Source organism: Artibeus jamaicensis, unplaced genomic scaffold, assembly GCF_021234435.1.
Source record: "Artibeus jamaicensis isolate MK-2021 breed Jamaican fruit bat unplaced genomic scaffold, CSHL_Jam_final scaffold_916, whole genome shotgun sequence".
NCBI lineage: Eukaryota > Metazoa > Chordata > Mammalia > Chiroptera > Phyllostomidae > Artibeus > Artibeus jamaicensis.
Genome location: NW_026522059.1, coordinates 24,703,714 through 24,729,011, shown reverse-complemented (window position 1 = coordinate 24,729,011; position 25,298 = coordinate 24,703,714). Strand labels below are relative to the sequence as shown.

The following is a 25,298-nucleotide window of genomic DNA, read 5'->3' as shown; positions in this document are numbered from 1 at the left end:
TGTTTACATAGTGATTCACAAGTTTCTTGTTTAGTGAAAGCTTAAGGAAATGATGAGACAGGAAAGTCTGAAATGATTTTAAATCCTTAGAGTTAATTTAAGTTTTTCTTTTAATGAAAATTGGGCTTGACATTATCCCTGAAGACAAGATGGTCTAAATCTTGCAGAGAAGAGTGGAATAGAAGTAGCCTGTAGATGTTACTTGAACACAGAGAGTGTCACTGTTATGGACACACATAATATTTTATCAATAAGGCAAATGGCCCTTAGAGTTAATGAAAAAATATTGACTGAGACTTTTGTTTACTTTATAACTTTATGAGTCTTCTAGTTTAGCAAAAATTTTCAAGTAATTCGGAGTTTTGGGGAAATTGATTTATGCGGTTTTATTACTCTCTTAGAGTGCCATATATTACCAGATCATAATTATCGTGAGCTGTTTTAAGTTCTTTTTGAAATAAGTAAAATAGAAATTAATTTATATAGGACTATATAACCATTTCTAATTATTATTTTTTATTTATCTGTGCAATCATTATTCATTAACATAAGGAATAAAAAATAAAAATGTATGGTATTATCCACATAGTCTATCAAAACATTAAACAGTGGGTTCTTAATTTCTGTTTATCCTAATATTCTAAAATATTTTAATAGTATGCATGTGAAGGCATTGTAATTTTTATGTATTATGTAATTGCTAAGAATACTCTACAGTGAATTTACATGAACAGCATTTTATAGAGTCAGTTGATTATATTGTTGATGAAAAATTCTAAAAGAAAATTTCCAGTATGGTAATTGAAAGGTGGGGGGTAATATAAGGAGAATAAATGGTAATGGAAAAAAAGACAGTATTGAAAAACAGTTGGGGGAAAAAGTCTAAAAGAAAATTTCCTTTGAAATAAGTAAATTTAGGCATTTTGCATGATGATTTAACCTTTGTTGTCTGTAAGAATTGATGCGCTGGAGTAGAACAGTATTTTATTGAATACTTTTTCATAAGATTTGGAACCAAATGGCATTGGGTTTGGATTTAGGTTTTTTACTACTTGCTAACCATGTATCTTTGGGAAAATTAACCTCCTTGGAATTTGATTTTTTTTAACTATATAATTATCATACTAGTACCAATATTACAGAGTTTGGAGGCAAAATGATTGACACAGTGCCACCAATTGCATAGTATATACTCTGAAAATATGTCTTATCCTTAATGTTCAAAAGGATCTTTTGTCTTAAAAATAATTTACATGTTATGTGCTTATCAGTTAAGCAGAAAAAGAGAAATGAGCCGATTCAGATGTTTTTTAAAAAGCTGTGTAGAGAATGTAGGGCAGGAGTTGGACCCTGAAAAATAACCATGTTTATTCAGTCAAGAACAAGAGCAAAGACACAGAGGCAGAACACATGTGTATATCAGAAAGACCCAGTCCGCAGGATGTAGGGCGTGGGGACCTGTTGAAAAGTTATGCATGAAGATAATGGCTTTTACATTGACCACACTGGGTGATAATTGATGCCATTTGACATTAATTTATAGTACCTGGTTAAACTTAAGTGGTATAAGGAGATACGGTAGTCATACCTTTTCTTATGGATAACATAAAAAAATTATATATCAAAATTTTGATTGGCTCTTTATTTCTTTGCACATCTCACTCTTTTATCATTAGTCAAAATCCTATTTTGTTTTGAAAAGAAAATAGTTCTTTACAAGTAATTTAGAAACTTTGGTGCAGGGGTATTAGCCAGAAGATGAATTGCAAATGGCATCTTTCATCTTCATTGTTTCTCTAGGAAACTGTGATAACTACTATAACTAGGAGCATAATTTCCGAGGACTAACTATGTGGCTTCAGTATTAGAAGTCATTTCAAGAGCTTATTTGTTTATGTGACTTAATTTACTACTGGAATAAGTATAGAGTACCAGATAATATTCCTGTAACATGTCAGAAATTACGTGCAGTAAGAATTATTATGTTTATTGTAAAGGCCAGAATTTTTTTGGTGCATGGAGTTAAACGAAGAACTTTCATGGCCAAAATCTTTTCTGAAAGAATGTTTTATTGAGCCAAATGCTAGCCAGCAAGGGACCAGGCCCTGCAGTGTGAAGTCTAAACTACCAGCAGCAGGGCTGGGTAGAAAAGACAAACATGTTTGCTGTCCTGGAGGTAACAGGTGGTTTATGTTTTGGGGAAGAAAGGTGTAAGTTTTTTTGAAAGAACAGAAAAGGGGATGCAGATAAGGGGGTAGGAAGAAGTGAAAGGGGGGCAGTTCTATGATAGGTGCATTGTCTATAAGGCAGTGACATTACTATTTAGGATACTTTTGATTGGTTGTGGGAAATGGTCCTGAAAGTTTGTGCTTAAGCAGGATACTGTGACATCTCATAGTCACTGCAAAAGTTGATTCAAAACTCTATGCCAATAAGCAGTCTCTTAGGAAGCCTACAACTCTTAATGGGTTGACTACTCTTGCTTCTTGTCCTGGCCAGGAACCTTAAGTTCACTGGAGTCTTGTCCAGTACCCAGAAAATTTGCAGGTTCAATTCCCAGTCAGGGCACATATGTAGGTTGTAGGTTTCATCGCCAGTCAGGGTGAGTACGACAATCAGTGGCTGTTTCTCTCTTACATCTATGATTATCCCCCCCCCCCACTATTTCCCCTTTTTTCTCTCTCTATTGTCAATCAGCATATCCTCATATGATGATTAATAAAACCCCTAAAAATATTCTTGTCTTTCTCCTACTCCACACCCAGCCCATTGTAATTTAATGGACATCTCAGAATGATTTTGTCAATACTTTTAGCATAATAAGACAACATATAATTAACACTAGCCAAAAATATATTCATAAACTTTCTTCTGTAGATTCAATTAATGCATTTATATTTTAAAAAGAAAAATGCCCTACTAAATGGATCTCTGAAATACCTGACGTACTGAAGGCATTTGTGTATTCTTTATTAAGCAACCAGCTAACTGAAAGTCTCAAATCTGTAACTAATTTTAGTTTTTTTGGCCCTTCAGTTATCAAATATGAGGTGAAACATATCTCTGAAGGTTTGAAAATATAAAGAAAGTAAATGAAAAGAGAGATAAATCGCTTTATGAAAATAATGCATTTTTTATTTACTACATTTTAGGAATATATTTTAACATAGTTAAATCACACTGAGTATACTTTAGGAACTATAGAGTAGCAAAACATTCCATACTTTAAGAACTATAGATTAGCAAAACACTAAAAATAGATCACAGAGTTTTGTATTAAGTTGAAATTGTTTGAAAGTTAGCTTTCAAAAACTGTTAGTTACTTAAGGATATTATATTTTATCTTTTCATTTTGCAGTCTTTTTGTGTGTGTCTGGTGGTTTCTAAAAGGGGTAATTTGGGCTAATTTAATACTATGGAAGGATAATGCATTATAAATATGATTTTGTTCTGTCTTTAAAGATTTTATTACTTAATAAGAATCAAAGTGTGTCAAGAAATTTGATTAGTGAGCTAGTTCAACTCTTTGAATAGTGATATTTTTATTATCATTTTAGAATGTGAGACTTCATTTTTTCTTTTGCTTTTCAAAATGTAGTAATTTTTTAGTTTTCTGTCTTTTTCTTACAGTAAACTGCTCTGCTTAATTTTTTTATAAATTAGAACAGATTGGATTAAATGCCATTTTTAATGTAACTTTATTTGTTTAATTCATTGTGTACATTCAAGACAGTATTTATTGCAAAAACAAGTGCTCTTCTGCTCAAAAAGAAAATTAGAGAACCACTGCTCCAGCCCCATCATTTCATGAAGGTAGAACCAGAAGTCTACCTGGGCAGATGTCTTGCTCAAACCCCACAGTGAGCACGTGTTTTCAGAAGTCTGTATGACACTAAAGCAGCCACGTGGGCAGCCCACAGAGCAGCTGGACACATGCAGTGAAACCCAAGGAAAAACTGAGGCTAAAGCACAGTGAGAGTTTGCACTATAAAAACAAAATATTATCCAATAAGAATGTAAAGAAGGTCCAGGATTAAGTCTTTGGAAACCACTCCATCAAAGGAATACAGAGAAAGGGAATTTAGGTAAATGAAATGGATAAAGAAGCAGTTAGGCAAGTAACCAAGTCACATGTATAAATATTAAGATCCTGAATTTTGTATAAGGAAGTTTTGAGTTTGAGCTGCTTACTATATGGCTAGAGGCAAGCACTCGTAGCCTCTGTATCTCGTCTGTGGAAATATTAGAACCTACCACAAAGAGTTGTGATGAGAAGTAAATGAGATGAAATAGACAAAGTTTTAATGGCACGTAATTAAGTGTTAAAAAAATACTATTGTTAGAACCAGAAAAAAAGTGTTTCAGAAAGCAAGAGAGAAGTGTCAAGAAATAAAGTTTGAAAATCAATGTCTGTCTAATTCCACCAATACATGTAGTATGGTGAAGATCAAGAAGAGATTAAAGGATTTTAGGGGATTTCACAGATAATATTCACAGAATAGCTTCAAGAGAATTGTAGAGGCAGAAATCAAGGAAGGTCAGATGCAATGGCTTGAGAAGAAGGCCAAGTTCAGTTAAGGTTTTATTTTTAGGATTAAGTGCACTTGAGGGATTTTAGGCAACGATGAATGAAGCAAGGCCTTGTAGGAAGTAGAATTACAAGCAGAGGAGTTTCTTACTTTGGTGAAGAAGAGAAGGACAAGTGAAGATATAAATATATACTTACTCTATATTTAGAGGGAGAAGAATGGAAATTGAGAGAGTCCAAGGTTGGTTTCTATTTTTTGGAAAGACAACAATCATCTGCCAGAATTAAATGTTTTGGCAATAAAGATTTTAAGAAAATAGAAAAAAATTTTAAAGTGCTGTGCAAAAAAGACAGTCAACTACAGACGGGTAAAATGTCGGTGTGCTGCTTTGACAGTGGCTCTGGGGGCCACGAAGCGTGAACTGCAGCAGAGCCAAGGGCATGGAATAAGTGTAATAAAAATAGTGAGTGGGAAAATGGCTAGTATCCGATGAATTTAATCAATAAAATTAATAACCAGAAATAATTTGGGTCAGTTTGTTCTTTACTAAATGGAATTTATAAAGCCCGTTAGTTATTCTTAATTATTAATGATAGAAAAAGAAATACTTACTTTATAAATAAATCTCTGTAGTATGATAAGTATTAGAAATTGCCTGTTTTATTACTTTCTTCTTAAATTCTTTGGTTATTTTATTATTTTTCTCTTTTTATCTTTCCTCCTAAAAATTGGAAAGCATCTATATTGTGTAATATTTTATAGACTGTGCTGAAGATGTTTGAGTAATTATTGATAAGATTTTATTTTGTAATATAATTTGTTTAAATCTCAGTTTGTTATATTTTGTTGCCTTTTAGGACACTTAGATTAGTTTAACTTTGTCACTGACATATGATAATGGATATTGGGTTGAAGGAGCAACCTTTCCAGGATCAATTTTCATTTACTTTGCCTACTATCTGCTTATCTTCCTTTATTCTCACTTTTAAAAATTAAACTTTGCCTTTCATTTCTTTCCTGAGTCTCATTTCTGTTCTTGTTTCTGCCATGCCCACAGTCATTTTCTCACTCTACCTCGCTCCAGACACAGTCAGAGCCCTGAACGTCATCACAGGGACGGCAGGTATATTTTTCTTACAATTGAGTCTGTCCATAGGATTGCATGTGTCTGTCTATTGATATGATATAGTTCAATTCTATTTCTGTTTTATATATGATTATAATGAAATATAGATACATTATCCTTATAAAATAGTAGAAAATACACATATGTAAACTAATTGTAGCATGATATAAAAATACAGCTTCCTTTTGAGTTAGGATTATCTACTTGATGATCTAAAAATTGAGTTCTTCAGGAATTACGATTTAACTACTAATTTCTTAGAGGGATAGAATAACAGTTTAATTACATTTGACTGCCCACCTTTCTCAGCAGAGTTCATAATTAGATATTTAGACAATACTGGTGGATTCGTGTACACTGCTTAACAACCCGCTTCCCTTCCTTCCTCCACAGTCCAGGAGTCAGTCCTCGAAGTGCTTAGGTTGAACTGATGGGTTTCTGGTTGCCTTGTCAAGGGTGGCTGTGATCTGCTCCTCAGTCATTGCTGTAGATGATTTGGGATCCATGGAGAATACTGGGTCTGTGGGAAAACCTTTGTTTATTTCTCATCTACCACCATTCCCCTTGTATTGAAGGGAAATAGTAAATTACGTGGCATTTAACCGGAGGGAGAAATAACTAGACAAAGAAGGGAAAGAAGGCCTGTAGGTAGCATTAGCGATTTGAGTCAGTTCGGTGAAAACATTTTGAGGTCCTATAGGTAGAGAAGAAATGGCAGTGATAATGTGGTGAGTTCAGATAGTATAGGAGAGGACACAGATGCTGTCCTCATTCTGTCATTTCAAAGTGGCTTGAGTTATGCATAACCACCTTCATGCTATTAACTTAGTTAAGAGTTATTAACTCATTAAGAGTTAATAATAAGAGTTAACTCAATTAACTCATTAAGAGTTAATAATAAAATAGTTTAGAAAAAACTAACAAGTAAATTTCTAAGGATTGAAAGGAAGTAGGTAAATGTGGTAGGAACATAGAAGTACCATTAACAATATATTCCTAATAACTCAAGTTTTGTGATGTCTTTCAGTAAATGTAATTGAAATATAATGCCATTCAGTTTATTATATGATAGTGGTCATTACTATATTTAATTTTCTTTTGAATTTTCTCTATCCCTTTCTGTTATTTTGCTTCAATACCAAATATGTATTACTTTGTATTTTTTGTTTGCAGTGATTAAACATTTATCTTAAAAATGTATAAAAAGTAATTATGTAATTGTTTTTATAATTGGCCTAAGCCTTTCTTAAGTTGGGTGACGTCAATGAGACATCACTGATTGATTATAGGCTTATTCTACTTACCACTGTATCTCTGCACTTTAGTGTACATTAAAATCATGTACCACATTTTTAATATTCTATATTTTCTAATTTTAATTATTAGGTTTAAATAGGTTACTTCATATTACTTATTCTTTCAATAAATGGACATAGGTAGAATTAGTTCTTGGTCAGCTCTAGGTTGTTTATTAATTTCCTAATACCAGATTCTCAACCTAGCTAACCTATTTTGAAAGAAACATTTCTGATTTTTTTTCCTGGTACCATGATTTTGCTTGTGGCCAGAAAACATATTATTAATATTTGTGTTAAAGTAAAACCAGTAGGAAAATCAGTTTTAGAAAACCAGTTTTTTACTATCTAACTGTAAGATTTGCTGTCATTTAAATGATTCAGATTGTGAGCCTATATACAGACAAATTGGGTAGATTTTGTAAGAATGGAGTTCTTTAATTGATTTTTAAAATATTTTATCATTATCAGTTTGATACATAGAAAAGAATGTGTGTACATTTCAAAGCATAATAATAAAATGAACATCCATAAATCTACTACACAAACCGAGAACCAGAATATATGGTTGTATACCTTGCATCTACCTGAAGGCTCCTTGCCTATTGCATTTGTGTGTCTCTTTTACAGAAGTAATGCTATACTGAATTTTCATTTTACATTCCCTTCCTTTGATTTTCTTTTTTAAGTGACTTTGATCAGTTGTTTTCACTCTGCTTTCACCTTTCCAAGTTACTCAGTTCCTCTGACCCCCCATCTCAATCCACTGTGATATTCTGGGATTACTGAAGATATGAAAGCTTATCTAGTCATCTCCCCATTCTCCTGTATTTATTACCACAGCATTCTATGCTTCTCGTTTTTAACTTCTATACCTCTCTATGTTCTGTAGCAGAGCACAACCACCTGTTACCCTTTCCATGTTGGTACCATCTCTTGACCTCTTGGTTATGCTATTTTAGTCACTGCAGATTTTAGCGCCTGGCTTTAGTCTTCTTCATCACAATTTCTGTAATGAGCTTCATGTTAGAATTCACCTGAATGATCTGTTCAGCACCCACTTCCTTCCTTGACTATTTCAAATGGGAGGTGGTGCATTTTACCTCCAGGTTGCTTCAGTCGGTTACTCCCATGGTCATACTCTGAATCTTACCATCACCTGAGATTGTTCTGCCTTTGAAATCTTAATTCAAATACTCTGCTCTTGGGCCAGAACTCTACATGGTTCTTCCTCATTCTTTTGTTGAGTTATTTCTACTTCACTAGTACTTTTATGTTAACAGTGGAACCCCACTCTCTTGACCCTTTATCTTTCCCTAATAGTCTCCACTTTCTTTACTTACATATCCAGAGGTTTAATCTGTTCTCAAAAATATCGTCAATTCTAGGCTACATTGTTCTTCTTGTACCTCTTGGGCAAAGTTCGCATCTGGATCAATCTTTTTCTCTTGCAGAATAGTTTTTGAATGAAATTATCCAAATTCTCCCTAATTCATCTACTCTAGTCAAAATAATAGACCACTTGAAGAAAAAATGATCTCTTTTATGGAGGGCTGTGGAAAAAGAATGAAAATTACAACTTTCTAAGTGTCCAGTTTCCCAGTCTAAATTTCAAGGTGACATTACTACCATGAACTGAAAAGTCCCCTTTGGAGAATAAATATGTATTTATAGCTCCAAGTGGGTCACAGTTTGACTATATAAAACCTGGAATTTTCTGAATGTAGTGAATTGAATGTAGCACCCCCTGGCTGTGAGGTATCAGATTCTCTGGTGTCTATACCCCAAGATTGTAAAATGAAAAATTAGGTGTGCTATCTCTTTGGAACAGATGAATAGAGGCTTAAGTAATGTTTGCTAAACTTCTTTTGAATTCAGGAGATAAATATTAGCTAATATTAGAAATCAAAGCTCTTTTTTCTTCTGGCAAGGTTATGCTGACCAGTACAAAATTAACTTTGATCTGTTGTGTCTTATAAAACAGTCAACATTTAAACAAACATATTTAGAATGGATAGCATGTTACCTTTTATTAATGTTACCCCTTTATATCCTTAATTTTAATAACTATCCCTTCCATATTTTAAATTTTACCCCAGTATCGTACTTTATTTTCCTAGTATTTCTACTTAAAGCTGTACACAGCATATTAAGGAGTCACTGACACTGACAGTGGGCAGTGTAATGATGGATTTTATATAAAGATGTCATGGAGGAGACAGCAACTAGGCTCTATCTTCTTTTTCCTATATCAAAGAAGAAATTGGAATTATATGTAGGTAAGGTAGGATGTCAGTGGAATTTTAAAGAAAGGTATGAGCACAGTTACTAAAGTAATAAATTTCGTATTTGAATATTATTGGAGCATTATCTACAAGGCAATGAATAGCAAGAAGTGAACCTAGAATGATAGAAATGATCCCAATGACGAATAACCCTGTGTTAGGTTATTTTGTTAAAGAACCCAAATCTGTGACTGTAAGCACTGGAAGTGTTTTGAACAGTTTTAATGAGGAGGTGGGTGTAATGATAGTTACTCTAGAGACTCTGTGATGGTTGATTTGAGAGAAAAGATTATGGAAAAGAAAAGTATGTATTGGAGCACTTGCCATGGTCTAAGACAACAGAAACTTTTTAAGGGCCTGAACTAGGTAAGGTGGTAGATGGAGAGATAGAGATCAGAGATTTAATCAATTAAAATCCATAACACTTGGTAAATAATGGGATTTGGATGTTGAGGGGAAGCAAAGGGTCAAAAAACACTCCCATTCTCATAGCTTTAGTAAGCAGGTGTACGTGGTACCTTAACAAAGGTGGGGGGTTGTCAGTTTAGGTGAGGGACAAGTTCAGGTTTGGAACTATTGAGAGGGGTACGGAACACCTCTAGGAGGAGTCAGATAAATACTTTTAAAACTTAAAGAAGTTTAGGCTACATAGAGCAATTTGGAAGTAGCTTCACTACCAATGAATAGGAAATAGCCACAAACAACAAAAGTGGAGTCAACCAGGGAAATAGCCCAGGAAATGAAGGCCAAGGAGTTTTCCTCTGCCCCGGGAACATAACAGTTAAGTGATAGACGGAGGATTAGAAGCTTCTGAATAACACAGAGAAGAAAACATGAGAATATGAAGAATAGAACTAAGACAAGAAAGAAGAAATGATTCAACAGTAAAAATGGTAAGTGAAAAAACACTCATTAGCTTTGTCATGAGTAATCATTAGGGACTTTAGGTAGAGTGATTTCAGAAGGGTGGTGAGGGAAAGAGAGAGAGAGGGGAGGGAAGGAAGGGGGAGGGGGAGAAGGAGGGAGGGAAGACAGAAAACAGATTGCAGTGGCTGGAGGTATGGAGGGGAGATCAGAAAATAAATACACCAAGAGATTGCGGAGGAGAAATACTAGGTAGGGATATCTGGTATCAAAGTAGGTTCCTTTCTGTTAGAAGAGGATACACATTGTATGTTTATAGACTGGATGAAAGGATCCTGGAGTAAAAGGCCAGTTTAAAATACATAAAAACGAGGATGATTAAAAGAGGGTCATAGGCTGGAAAGAGAGAGGATTGGGTTAAACATACAGATGGAGTATATAAACAGGAAAATGCTCTTACTATGGAGATAGGAAGAAACTATATAAAATGATTGGAAATAAGTTTTTTCAAAAAAAGTTTGGTAAATTGAAGGTATTTATATTTGATGACTTAGTTTTCATTGTTGCTCTAGTTCAGATTATAATGGTTGTTTTTGAGACAGATTCCTGAGGGTGTAGGCCTAAAAGTTGAGTGTGATTTATTTGATTGAAAATGAGAAAGTTTAAAATAATCATTGGGTAAAAAAGTGATGGGAACTGATTAAGTATAAGTGAAAAGATTAGTGAAGATAGCCATATCACAGATGTTGGAAACCACGAATTTGCGGTGTGCCAACCTGTATGAATGAATGCTTTGCTTAGGCAATGCTCAGCTGCCTAGACATAGAGAAAGGAGATTATGGTACCGAACCAGTTTTAGGGTTCTGATGAATGTTTGGAAGATTTGGGTTAGAAGGGAATCTGAAGGTTAATGTAGGAGTAGTTTAGATCATCATTAGAGTCTTGGATGGGTAATGAAGGAAGACAAAACATAGAATATTAAAAATATAAAAAGAGGGCCATATATATTGGCAGGCATTGGTGAACTAAGGAATGAACAGTATCACATGAAGACGAAGTGAAGTGGGAGTGAGCTTCAGAGGCACCTGACAGAATCGATGATCATAATCCAAGTTTGAAATATTAGAATTTAGTATTTCTGAGTTTGAATACTTTCATTAGATTCCAAGATCCATAGTATTTCCTCAGAGTATGTGTGTGTGGAAAGGTGTCGGGGGGTTGTTACAGGAAAAACACTATGATCATTGAAGTTTGAATATCCTGTGGTTCGAGATTATCTTCATGTGTGTTGAAATCTAGCATTACCATAAGAATTAGGGTAAAAAAGATAGCAGATAACCAATTACCCAAATTATCAGTGACTAAAGAATAGTGATTGGAAGTTAGATAGGTATTAGCAATCTGAATTAATAATAGACGTTACCACTAAAGTGGCATGCTTAATTGAAGTGAAGACCTGTGGATTATTGTGGGAGAGTAATGGCTCGTGTGTCTCTAGGGATCTACCCTCTCTTGGACTCCATGGGCTGTGAAATGTGAAAGAAATAAGTAGCTTTGCCTGTAAGAGCTAACTGGAAGCAGAGTCTGCAAGTCTGAGCTAAATGTTATTTAAGGTAGGGATATGCAGGAGCCATTTTGCAGAAAGGCTGATGATATAAGGAAGCTTGTTAACAATGGATAAGGAATCTTGAAAATACAACTAAAAGAATTAGAGATTAAAATGTTACCAAAAAGAGTTCAGATGAAGAATTTAGAGAGAGGGTATCAGGGGACAAGTGATACCTGATAACTAGGAATTACAGAGATAAGACGTTTGAATAAGTGCTTTACCTCACATATCCTGTGTTTATCGTGAGTTGTTTTGCTGCCAAACTGGGCATTGTTTTGGTGTTAGAAGTCAGTATGCTTCCAGGAAGGGTGTGACCTAGATCTGTGGTATTGCCCAGGGTGCCATGAGTTTGAAGAGAGGCAGAAAATGGTCTCATCTCAAGATGTTTGAAGCCGTGAGTAGGAGGACCCTGATTAGAGCAGGGATTCTGACAAAGCTAGTGGAGTCACGAAAGGATGAGATTCCTGCGTGGAATATAGGTGTTTCCCTACGTGTGCCCTATGTGGGAAGTACTAGTGATGTCCCTTAATAAATGTGGTCAGATTGAAGTAGCACATTGCATGAACTGCACTCCATTTCGCCTTATTCCTTTGCAGTAATCTTTTTCTTTTCTCCTATAACTATTTTCTTTTCCATCACAGCTCATCTTCTGTGTGTGTTTCCGATTATAACCTTTCTTAATAGCTCTGGAATTTTCCTCCATTAATTTTTTCATTTTTCTCTTGCATTTTAATCTCTCTTTAATGATTTTTTCAAGGTACTGTTGAAGTCTTGTTAAAAATACCTTTTTTCTATCTTGTCACATCTTTAAGCTACCTCGAGAATTCTTTCCCTCTCTCATTGTGTTTCTTAGATATGTATTTTTACATATTCATCCTTCACTCCATCAATTCCTAAGTTGTAACCCTCCATAGTTTGACCTTTGCCCAGCCCTTTATTTTAAATTATTTCATCCACGGTTATTGTTTAGTATATCTTTTATGTATATTTTCCTTGTTGCCTGGTTGCATCTGTTATTATTAACCATTTCTTTTTTCCTTCTCTAAGGAAGTACTATTCTGATTCTCATTCTGCTCCTTGACTCTTCTTTTCTCCTCTACTTTTCACGTCTTTAACTTAGTGACCACACGTTATCCTCTATCCTGTCATTGCCACGGCTTTGACCAAAACTTCTAACTCCTAGTATAGTGTCTGACACACAATGTGAACAGAATAAATAGTATCAAATGAATGAATCAATCAATGAATAGTGAAACATTAATGCTATACAGTTACTTCTCAAACTATCTAATTTCTGTAACTGACATTTAAGTTACTATCATTCCTTCCCAAGAATTCTGTTTCTGATCATAGGTCATCATTTTATTTCAGAGGCTGGGAATTTCAGGGTTTTTTTTCTTTGGTTTATTCATTTTTACATTTAATTCATATGGTGCTTTGTCAAACATTGTGAGGAAAAAACCATTTTTGCTATCAAAGAAGTTAACAGGCTTTAGAATCAAGAAAGTTCAATTCTCAAGGTCTTGCTCAGAAAATATCTAATTGTGTAACTGTTTTTGTGAGCCTTAGTTTGCTTATTTCTAAAGTGAAAGAGTGGTTTATGTGGCTTCTGAGATTCCTTCTAACCTTCACATTCTGTTTATACAATTCTATATAGTGTGTATATTCTAATACTGTCTATTGTATATTTTGTACATTGTTATTTTAATATTTTTCATGTCCCTTCTTGATTTCTACTGCTCTTACTACAAATCAGCCTTTTCCTACTCTAATTCATTCTATATAGTACAGCTGAATTCATCTTCTTAATTCGTTACCTAAAACGTACCTTTGTTCAAAAGCTTTTGGTGACTTTAATTGAAAATTAAATGAATTAATCAATAATTAAATGAAAATTAAATGGGCTTAATTTTTATTTAATTAAATGAAATGTCTAAACCTGTTAACTAGGCATTTCAAATCTCCATAAAATGACTCCAAGCTAATATTCCAATATTTTGCTGTGTTCTATTTTCAGTTATTTCTAGAATTTTCATTTGACATTTTTTCTCCCAACCATATTTATTCAAGACAAAAAAAATTCTACATGCAAAGTGACCTGGAGCTGCTGCTTCAGAGCATGACCTTTTTTACCAGTATTTTGATGAGTCAGTCTACAGGGTCAAAAAGCAGCTTACTGTAAAATTAATAGAAAAGTACCCATTAAATGAACGGCCTACACCCAAACTTAACAGCTCTGTAAGATCAGATTTCCAGGTAAGGCTGCTGACAACTGATAGAAGACATCAGGAGGCCATGTTATATTAATTACCCTAAAATGTTTTCTTTAAAGATTGTATCGTGCATTTATTTCTTATATTATGTAACTGATGTTCAGAAAAATCTCTAGACATTCAAGATAACTTACCAAAATTATAATGCCTTTGGTGTTAATCAGTTTACCACATACAGTGCAGATCCAGGGAAAGAATTTCTGGGCCCATTCCTGAGATTATACTTACTGTCCTCCAGGATACATCCATTTTTAAAAAGATTTCAGCATTATAAACTCGTAATTTCTTTATAAAAAAATTCCCGAACATCTTTTACTTTTTACAGGTTTATTTTTCAAGAAAACCAATTAGATTTACTTATGACATTATTTACTATATAAACATGAAGTAAGACTGGTTTACTATAGACTACAAGATCTAATTTACATTCAATAACTATTGTCATTGATATATCTGAGTATTACTTCAAAATCTGGCATTGTGCTGGTTATTTTGTATTTTTTGAGTATATTATTATTTTGTATCATATCTAGAGAGATACTGTATATTGAGCCTATGTTGATTTGAAGTTGTATCCTTGTGATGGTTGATAGAAGTGGTTATAGAAAAGAATGTCCACTGGCCTGTTCTTCCTGTTAGACTGCATAACTGCCCGCACTTTGATTTAGAAAAGGTAAATAGGTAGCAAAAATGAAGAAATAGGTAGGAAGCTGTGCCATATACTTGGAAAAATATTTTTAAACATTTATTTATTTATTTTTAGAGAAAAGGGAAGGGAGGGAGAAAGAGGAAGAGAAACATCAATGTACAGTTGCCTCCTGTGTGCACGCCGCTAGCTGGGGACCTGGCCCACAACCCAAGCGTGTGCCCTGACTGGGAATCGAACCAGCAACCCCTTGGTTTACAGGCCAGCACTCAGTCCACTGAGCCACACCAGCCAGTGCACTTGGAAATTTTTTAAATTTTTCAAAAATGGCTGTACCAAGAGGAAAAGTGACTCAAAGGGACCAGCTTCACTAGAAGATTTTAAAATTATTTTTTCTTTAGAAATCCTCATCTCAAAATCATATGCTATCATATGCTTTTAAAGCTAGTATAACAAATACTGGTTCTTATTATAGTTACTATCAGTCAATATGAATTAGCTTTATTTGCAGAAGGGCTAGTCAGCCATATCCTCTCCAAATGCTTGTAATCTGGAATCGTGGCCACTAAATCTGGCAGAGCAGTAATCTGTCCAGGTAAATGGCACATATAAAAAGTGAACCATTTCTGTTTTCAGGAACAACTACAAAGGACACATGGACAAAACCAAGGGTGGGGGGTGGAAGCAAGGGAGGGAGGTGGGTCTGACTGGGGTCGGGGGAGTGGTGGGGGCTAAATGCAGACAACTGTAATTGAACAACAATAAAATAAAATTTAAAAAGTGACCTTTATTTTAAACATATATTAGAAAATATAAACTCTTTATTAAAAAGATAGAATCATGACATATATTAATGTACTTTTTGAAAGACAACCTAATTATTTACCTAAGAAGGATTTAAATATATAGTTGAGTGCTTCCTAAACTTTTAAATGGTTTCCCCTTTAGCAGTCTTCTAAAACATATGACTATCTTTTTGAATGCTATTTTAAAATGCATAAAATAAAGTGAATAAGTAGGGTGGCAAAAGAAATTGCTTCCATTAAATTATAGACCCCAAGTTAAGAATCCCAGGTAGGCGCTAAAGTATTTTAGGCATTATAAATGGTAATCTAGTATTTCCTATATCTCAGCTGCTATTACTCAGAATTGTTTATATTAGCTTAAAATTAAAATTAAAAATGCACTAAGAGGTTAGGTGCAGGTTGTCAAGTTTTATATCTCAATCCCTTAAAAATCATTTATGAGACTGGGCACTGTATACGAGACTTAGGCTTTGTCTGCTGCTTTCAGTTATGTCAGCAAATGCTTACGCCCTTGTGGGAGCAGGAACTATCCTGACCTTCTCACTGTGTAATCAAAATGTAAAATATAGTAGCTCTCCATTCCTCTTAACTATGGTGGAGCACTTCAGGAAATTTCTGCCACCTTCTGTGGTTCTTTTCATGTTTTACTTAATAACGGATTTTTTTCATTTCACACTGTGGAAGTCATGTAATTTATGAAATGGAGAGACAATATAAGTAAAATTTAAAACTGACTGTAGTCTTTGGACAACTTTTTCATTGAAAGATATACTTCCAAAGGATATTTCCTAAGACATGACCCATTTGCTTTATAAATAACAGTACCTTTTAAAGGACATAGAACATAGTAACACAATTCAGTGATTCTGTAGATTTTGCTCACAATTATATATTTCAGTTATTAAAAATAGTGTCAAGGAAGTGAAAGTGTATATCCTAATATTTCACTTTCCACTTGGGAAAATTGCTTGATGGGATCAGAATAAATCAAATTTTGTGTAAACGAAAGAGCCTAAATTTCTGTTTGTGTACTCAGAGATATTCCACAAAGTTTTGTTACTACATGTGCTATAATGAGATATAAGTCAATTATTAACTTAAGATAATAGGAACCCTGAAAATAATATAAATATTGAAACTCTCCAGAAATGGATTTTAAGGATTGTAAGATATGTATATCCCTTTGATTATGGTTATCTCTTGCAATGAAGACATTTAAAGATATGTACACTGAGAACATTTAACAAATTATTGAACATATTTCTAAAGAGAAGTGTTTTCTCTAAAATAGTTTTTTTAGAATAAAAATAGAATTATGAGGGTTTTTAAAAAGACTTATTTATTTGTTTGTTTGTTTATTTATTTATTTATTTTAGAGAGAGGAGAAAGGAGGAAGAAAGAGAAACGTGAGGGAAGTACAGATCAGTTGCCTTACACACCCCCAACCCGGGGCCTGGCTGGCAACCCAGGCATGTGCCCTGACCAGGAATGGAACTGGTGACCTTGCAGTCCACAGTCCTGTGCTCAATTCACTGAGCCACATCAGCCAGGGCAGAATTATGAATTTTTAAACAATCCAGTTGCCTTTTCTCCTTTCTTTGATGAGTAATTCAGTATTGTATATGTATCTACATTTCAGCTCAATTTTTTGGTGTATTCTGAATACACATATAAAAACACTGAAATTATCTTAGGTAATCAATCACACTATGGTATATGGACTTTAAAATATTAAATAATTATTTGACATATATTACCTTGTGAATTTAAAGTATAAGATAATGATAGGATGCATCATAGAATAAATTCACTTCTAATATCTAATCTTCTGGTTTGAAATTATATGCCATATAATTAATTACATATGGGAAATTGTCTTTTTTTTTTCTTATTTTTTTAATTGTTCACATTTTTATTATCAAAAATAAGATTGAGAGAATGTATGGGTAAAGTGGACATCTTTGATGCATTAGTCTTGCTTTACCATCTATCTATAGTACATAAGCATTTCTATTTCTGCAGTTACAACTAGGTGGAGAGGTGATAGCTTGATTTGAAGGAGAAGTTGGATTATGCAATACTTTGGAGTTCTAGAGTCAAAGCTAGTATTATTAGGGTCATCTCACTGATAATGGGGCTCATATTACAGAATGTTTATGGGCCACATGTCAGGTATAAAGGCATTAGGCTAAACTCCATGGATAAAAAAAACCCAATAATGATAGATTACTTAAATTTCAGTATACTTCTTTCAACAAGGACTGGGATTTGATATTGGTTTATTTGTGGTCAAAGAGATCACATTGTTTCAGAACCATTATTATTTCAATCAATTAATACCCTTTCTGAAGAGTATTGGTTGACATCACTGCCAAAGTGCACTGAGAGAAGGCATGGACTGGCTGACTGACCAGTTTTCCATGCAGTGGTTTTTCCTGTGGACCATGTTTAAATATGGCTACAGACTACAAAGTAGCTCTGTTTTCTTATAATATTTTGAGTCTTCTGTTTCAATGTGTCAGTATGCTATGATTGTGTTGAAAGACTTTTTATATCTTATTCAGTAAACAGCCTTAGGGACTTGAGAATAATAGTGCTTGTATGTTTTTTTCCACTCCTTTGAAATAGTTTGAAAAACTCATTGAACTCTTTTAAAATAGAATACTTTACATATTTCACATGTGCCAAAGGCAATTCACTTTGGAAAGCAGGCAGTTTGGTTTGTTGTTAATTATAACTGAACAACTTCTATTATCTTCACTGAGAATTGATATGAAAGACAGATTTTGGTTCCTTAGAAAATCTTAAAGTTTAGTGAGCATTTTCTCAGAATATGTTGGGGAAGAGGATTTTTCTTACATCCTCAGTGACTTTAAGCAATTACTTTTTTCAAAATCAGTTTAATGCATCATAACCAAGTAGCAGAAGGGCACAGAAGATCAACTGAGCTGCTTTTTGACTAACGTTTCAGGGATTGTGAAGCAGCAGATAGACAGCCATATCACAGATCCAGATCAACAGAACAGCGGCCTCTCCTAGAGCGGACCACCACCCGCTCCAGATCCACTGAGCGTCCTGACACAAACCTCATGAGGTCGATGCCTTCATTAATGACTGGAAGATCTGCCCCTCCTTCACCTGCCTTATCGAGGTGAAAGATAAATCACTCAGACTAACCTCCCCTGTGCCCCACCGACACACCATTTTATTTTCCCAACAACTAAATGGTCTCCTCTATCATCCTTGGCTGATCACTAGTAACAGTTGATACTAACCTTTTCAGTGTAAGCACACTATTTATATTCAGCGGATATAATAGTGTGTGGCTACCATTGTAAAATGTTTAACAACTGTCCTGACTGCATTTGTTTTGTGATTTCTCATTTATCAGGAGTTCTGGGTAAATCCCCACATGATGCACCTCATAACTATCATGTTCTTCTCCTACAGAATGAGAAATTGTTTGTGTTCATTAGACATCACTGTTGGAATAATCATCATAATGGCAAATAAACTAGATTTTTCGTTTCTTTTATCAATACTAATATCATATGTTGACCATTGTCTTCTTTAGCTAAATTTTGAATTGTTTGGGGTTTTATTTGTAGTTTCATCAGCTGTTTTCTTATAAAGGGATATCTGTTATAAGCCTGAGTAAAAATCTCTTTGGATCAAGGGAGAGATTTTAGAGTTAAGAGTTTGAAATCTGGGAGAGAACAATATAAAGCATTACCTTTTTTTTTTGAGCTGCAGAATTCTCCTCTTGCTTTTGTATGGATAGAATATTGCTTTACATTAATAATTCCATGGATTTTACTGTAGGATTTCTGTGCATGTATCTGTGTATGTACGCATATTACACAAAAGTTTAAACGTCTCTGGCTATTTAGATAATCATCCAAATATCCATAGTGTGTCTACTTTCCTAACCTTTTAATCAGCAGCTAAACTTCTTTTAAAATTGCATTTATACAGCTATCATATAAACCAAATGTATTTAAAGTATTTAGCTCATTCTATTGAAAGTGAATATTAATGGTGCATCTTGTAGGTCTCATCCTCGTACTGGGTCTGTCCAGACAAGCCCATCAAGCACTCCAGTGGCAGGACGTAGGGGCCGGCAACTTCCACAACTTCCACCAAAGGGGACACTGGAGAGAAGTAAGTTTTATTTCTAATTACGTCATGTAGGAATACACATGGAAAATAAGGTGAATCAAGATTTCTTTACTACCTTTCTTAGATTTCTTCTTTCATTAATTGAATGCCTGAGCTGCGTTTGCCAGTAATTATTATATATTTTGCATTTAAAAGTTGTAATATTTGCAGGTAAAAGAACCTAACATGATTGATCTTGTGCATTTTACAAATTTTGACTTGATATATTTTAAAAAGTAAACTTAATGCTCTTATTTAATAAGCAGTTGGATGATATTATTTTGCTACAAGTAAGTTTATGTAATTGTTGATAGTTATAAAAAGTTTATTAGTAACGAGCCAAATCAATTTTCACACACTGCAAAGGACTGGTTAGCTGATGCACAACAGTGGTGACCCTTCTCAAAACTGGAGTGCCAGAGAAAGGTAATCATGAATATGCAAAGAAAGATGCATGTTGTACTGATCATTTTAATACTTTCAAATATTTGCATAAGAAGCATTATTTGCTTACACACAGATGAACATACTCCCCAAACATCTATAAAGTCTTGGTTAGTTAAAAGGACTTTTAAAGCATGGGATGATAGAATATAGTAATTTTTATTGTTATTTTTGAAATGGTCCCTTTATATAGTAATTGGATGTGCTGTGCCCTGCCCCCCAAATTAAATCACCATTTAACTTTTCTTTAATAGTTGATACGTTCTGTGCCTTTGGAAATTTCTGTTGTTTTTAACCCCTGTGCTTTGGTTCCCTTTTTTGTTTTGTTTTTATTTTGTTTTTCCTAGACAATGAAGTCAAGGAGATAGAACCTTATGAAGGTCTGTACATTAAGGAGGGTTTGTTTTGTGCTGACAGCCTTTTTGGGGGGCTTTGTAAGCAAAAATAAACCCACTGTAATTGATATTCTTCTGTTGAATAGTTTGATATACAGTACAAATAATTTTGTCTCATGGTTTCTAGTAAACTATTCAACTTTTACTTGGAAATTATGCCAAAAAGTTAAATTTCTTTGATTCAGTCAAGTAAGAATGCACAGGGTTTAATTTCTTTTAGATGGTTAGATAAAATTTTCTCTTTTTAAAAAATTTAATTTGCCTTTTAAGCAGAATTCTGTTTTCTGCAATACTTTAATCAAAGATATCAATTGCAGTCTGTGTTTATGTTGTTGAGGGTGTGCACCTAGTCTAGTTACAGTTATCATCATATATTTCATTTTGTATTTATGATGATCTTTTAATTATTAGATTTGGCTTTCTAGAAAAGGAAGTTGTTGAATTAGATAGTGATTGTGGTTTGTATTTCCTCCATAATTTTTCACGTTGTAGCAAGATTGCTCACAGCATATCAAAGTGATACGCGTGCAGATTTATTGTCACAGTGCATTGTGACTCAGAGAAAACACTGACTCGTGACACAGAACTATAAAAATTTCTCTGCTAATTATACAACTCAGAAATCAACTCTGTAACTTTAAAGAATTAACTGCTTTATTTGTTAAGTAATCTCTAGCACATAGAAGAATGCTTGGCACCTTATAGGCCCACAATAAATATTTGTTGAATGAATGCATGAAAAATTTATTTAAAAACCGAAAAGGTACTCCAGGTAGTGTATAAAGCACCACTAAAATAATCTTGTCATCCTAAAATATATTCAAATTCATATTCTATAACCTATTTGTAAAAAATTCTCAACTGCATTGCGTTTGGACAGAAATACTGTTTTTGCCTTATATAACTTGGAACAAGTTTTGTTCTTGTTAGTCGTAGTTGAATGATTTATCAACGTCTATTTTGTGGTTATTTGTGTTTGCTATGTGCCTTGATTTTAAACAACTTAATGCTATAGTGACTCATGGTCTGTTATGTGGCCTGATAAAAAGATTTTAGCATTTCTATACATCTCAATTATTTGCATTAAAATGGGGTATATAATTTTAAAAGTACTTTACAGAAGGAAAGTTCTGCAGTATGTATGCAATCCTTTTTATTCCAAGGTAGAATTTTGATGTTATTTAATGGCATATGAAGTCAGAAACATAGTTTATATAGCAATTTTTGTGAATTCAATTTTAATATGTTTTATAGCAATTGTCTATTGAAATATGAGTATGTACATGCTTTGTAATAATAAATATACCAGAAAACTGAACCAGTATTGATACTGAAAATCAGGATTGAGAAGTTTTGAATGGGCTCTCGGCAAACATTCTGTTTACTATTTGTCTTCTGCCCTGTAGAGTCTGTGGAGGCCAGTTTTCCTCTAACGTCCCCAGTTGTGACTTTCCCAGTTTTACAAATTAGACAGGAGGGCCGAAACCTCTCCTGTCCTCTCCAGTGTGAAAGTAAAGGGATTTTTTGGTTTTCGTTTGTTTTGCTTAAAATTGTAAATGATTTTAACAGTGTTTTTATAAAGGTTGATATGAAGATCAGTAGATACATGGTTATGTAATTTTCTTTAGCTTTAAAGGAGATATATAATATTTCTTGAGAAGTCTTGAACTTATAACTGAAATGAAAGGTACCTAACCCAAAATAGACTATTAATTGATAGTCTAAATCAACATATGTTTAAATTGTCTCTAAATAAAATTATCAGAATTTGCCATTTAATTGTATTATTTTGGAAAAGTAATGACATATTTATTTTTTAATCCTATTCAATGGCTAAAAACTGAGCAAGTCCTAATTTAATACCTCTTTGTTTTGATTATATTTTAGTCTGTTAGTTAAACTAATTTAAAGCTTAATATATATTGATCTTGATGGTGGTAAAACGTTAGTCATCCCTCTTTGTCTGAAAACCAGAGAAAATAGGAGCAATACAATGAAAGCATAATGTACTAAACAACTATAAGGCATTATTATTTTTTTTTAATTTCCCCTAACTTTGATGTAGTGGCATTTTATAATTTTAGTTTTATAAAAATGTATCAAGTTCATACACAAAGTTTTTTGTATACTTTATACAGTTTTCACATATTGAAAATATTTTAGGGGCCACAGTTTCTCTTTTATAAATCAAAGTCATTACAAAAGACAACAATATGATCATTTATTGTTATACTTTTTGATTCCAAAACATTTCAGGAACTTGTTAAAAGTTCTGTTAGTCTTTTCCTAATCACTAATATATCATAAATAGTTTGCAATGCTTTGTTTTGTTTCACTTAAGAGTAATAAAAAAGAGTAATAAATATACATCTCTCGTCTTTTTTTTTTTTACTTTTACTTGTGCAAATACAGAAGTTAATGAAGAAACTGAGCATGTGGAAGAGCAGGGGGTAGAAAAGGAGGGTGAAGAGGTCAAGGCAGGTCTGTCTGTGTGTCTGAACTAAATAATGGAATGTTTTAGAAGTATGTCTTTTCACTTTTAAATTCTATATTTATAAGTGTACCGATTTAAAATTTATAAGTGTGTAAAAAAGAACATTATTTTTCAAGACTAATTTTAAAATAAATTACCTAATTTTTAATGGAGAGATATTTATAAGCTATCTAGCTAATGAATGAATATTTAATTTACCCATTTGAACATTTTTCTAATGTTTAATCAAACTAAAATGATAGATAATGCCTCTAACCATGATTTATACTTATCTTTTCCCCAGCTTTACATTTAGTTCACTTTTTTATTCAAAAATATTAATTGAGCACCTACTAAAATGCTGTGTTTTACCATGTGTTACACTGAGTAAAGGTACCTTTAAGTCCCAGCTCCTCTTTCAGGAATTTTGATTTTGTAGGGGCAAATTACAAGTAAATATAAAGCAGAGTATAAATTCCAAATTTTAATTCTGAACACTCTTATCATCATTCTATCCACAAATTTTTATTCTTAAAATAGAAACAATGAACTATGGGGTCCTTTTCTTCATCCCAACTCAATATTGCTTTAGTATTTGTTGACCATCATAATTTTCCTAAATGGAAAAGTTCTTTTTCTGAATGGTTTTGGTGACAATTTCATTTTGGTGTTTTAAGTCCCTATTTTATTTACATATCATAATTTTTCCACTTTCTCTGTCAGGATGTTCCCAAAAGGATTTTAAAACTTAAAATATTATACAGTCAATAAATATACTGACAGGCTTTTTTTATCCAACTTTTACTATTTCATTTGAAGCTTAGATTTAAATCCTAAACTTATCTAAGCTGTCATTTAAAAAAAATAAATTTTGTTGAACAATGAAGAATAACTTTAGATATAATTTTATCATTTTTAACTCATCATTTCTTATTCATGAATAATAAATTATATTTCATGTTCCTTTTATCCTGCCCTTTAACATTGTGTGAAAGCAATGCCGTTGTGTAGGTTGTGCATGAGTTGTGTTTTCGTGGATGCATTTTTTAATGGTGTATGTAGCATAAGAGGCCTCTTAAGCTGTGGTTGCTAATTAACAGTAACCATTTTTAATGTTGTACAGATGAGAAAAGTCATCAGAATACTTGTGATAGTGAAAACAAAGGCAAGTTTAGATGCGTGTTTATAGAAATGTGTAACTATCTCTGTTACGAATTTCTTACTAGAATGACACACCTCTTTAATTTTCCTGAAGTGCTATAGGAATAACAATCTTACGAATACTATAAGCATGAACTTTATTTTAGCTGTGCAGGTACTATTTTCATGTTGCTCATTCCTAAATATTTTATACTAGTTCATGCTAATAGTGAAAGGTTTCATACTGTTTATGAATTAGCTTCTACCATATAGTCATTTTTTAGGATATTGTTAGTTTGGGAACTTCAGCAATAGTTAACACTTTTTTTTAACTTCATTAAGATAAAGAAGCCCATTTGTTGAACCAGTTTGTCGCCTATACCTTATTCTCAAAATTAAGTTACTGAATTATATCAATTCTCTAATTAGCATGAAAATATAACTATAATTTTCCTAACTTTATAAAATGACTCATTATTCTTCATTTTGTTTTTATTGGTGTTACTTTTTCTTATAGGGTAGGAAGGATATACTTTACTCTTGTGTTCATTAGTGTGAGATGTCATGTTTAATGCATGGATTTGTTTCCCTACTGTGTGATGTCAGCTTTGGTGGTGTGCTTGATTTTTATTTGGGTTGTTAATGGTATTAATACTTAACCACTATTGTCTGTTTTCAATGTTATAAAGACAATGAGGGAGAGACACCAAGCCCACCTAATAATGGGAAAAAAGGCAAGTGTGATATGAAGTTAATAGTGCCTTTTCATATACTAAACACTCAATATTGACTTTTGTGTTGTGCATGAATATGCTTTCTTAAATTAAATGTGCAAAAATACAAGTATTAGTCCCAATTTAAGTTATTTAATATTTAATATGCCTTATTTTTTTACAGTATATTTCTGAATATGAAATTTGTCTTTAAAATACTTACTATTAGTCTGGTAAAATCCTATTCTATTGAAATTGGTGGCATTAAAATTTTGCTTTGTTGGTCATGTTAAGGCATCAGGTTCTGAGGAAAACAGTAATAGTCATGTTATCATGCATTTACAAAAATACAACATAATTTTTAAATTCAGAAATTGTTTTAAAATTAAACTAAAAACATCTTAAAGCAGAATTTTAAAGTAGATAAGGAAATGAACTTTATGAGTTCAACAATATTAAACAATTTTATAATATTTGTAGATTTTTCATACTTCTATATACATGAATTAGTATATCATGTAGGTGAGTAAAAAAGATGATTT

At 33.1% G+C, this 25,298-nt stretch overlaps 1 protein-coding gene across 18 annotated transcripts in view; it reads left to right on the top strand.

Annotated features, from left to right (window-relative positions):
• RIMS2 (regulating synaptic membrane exocytosis 2) overlaps positions 1–25,298 on the top strand; it is a 470,156-nt gene that overhangs the window by 277,998 nt on the left and 166,860 nt on the right. For 8 of the 18 annotated variants that reach the window (XM_037133387.2, XM_053661101.1, XM_037133389.2 and 5 more), the window contains 4 exons: positions 5,587–5,652; positions 18,405–18,584; positions 19,485–19,594; positions 20,383–20,415. In XM_037133387.2, the coding sequence (XP_036989282.2) occupies positions 5,587–5,652; positions 18,405–18,584; positions 19,485–19,594; positions 20,383–20,415 (389 nt within the window). Of the gene's footprint in view, positions 1–5,586; positions 5,653–18,404; positions 18,585–19,484; positions 19,595–20,382; positions 20,416–25,298 lie in introns of those variants that run through there. The other 10 variants (XM_053661114.1, XM_053661105.1, XM_053661100.1 and 7 more) reach the window with 7 other exon arrangements.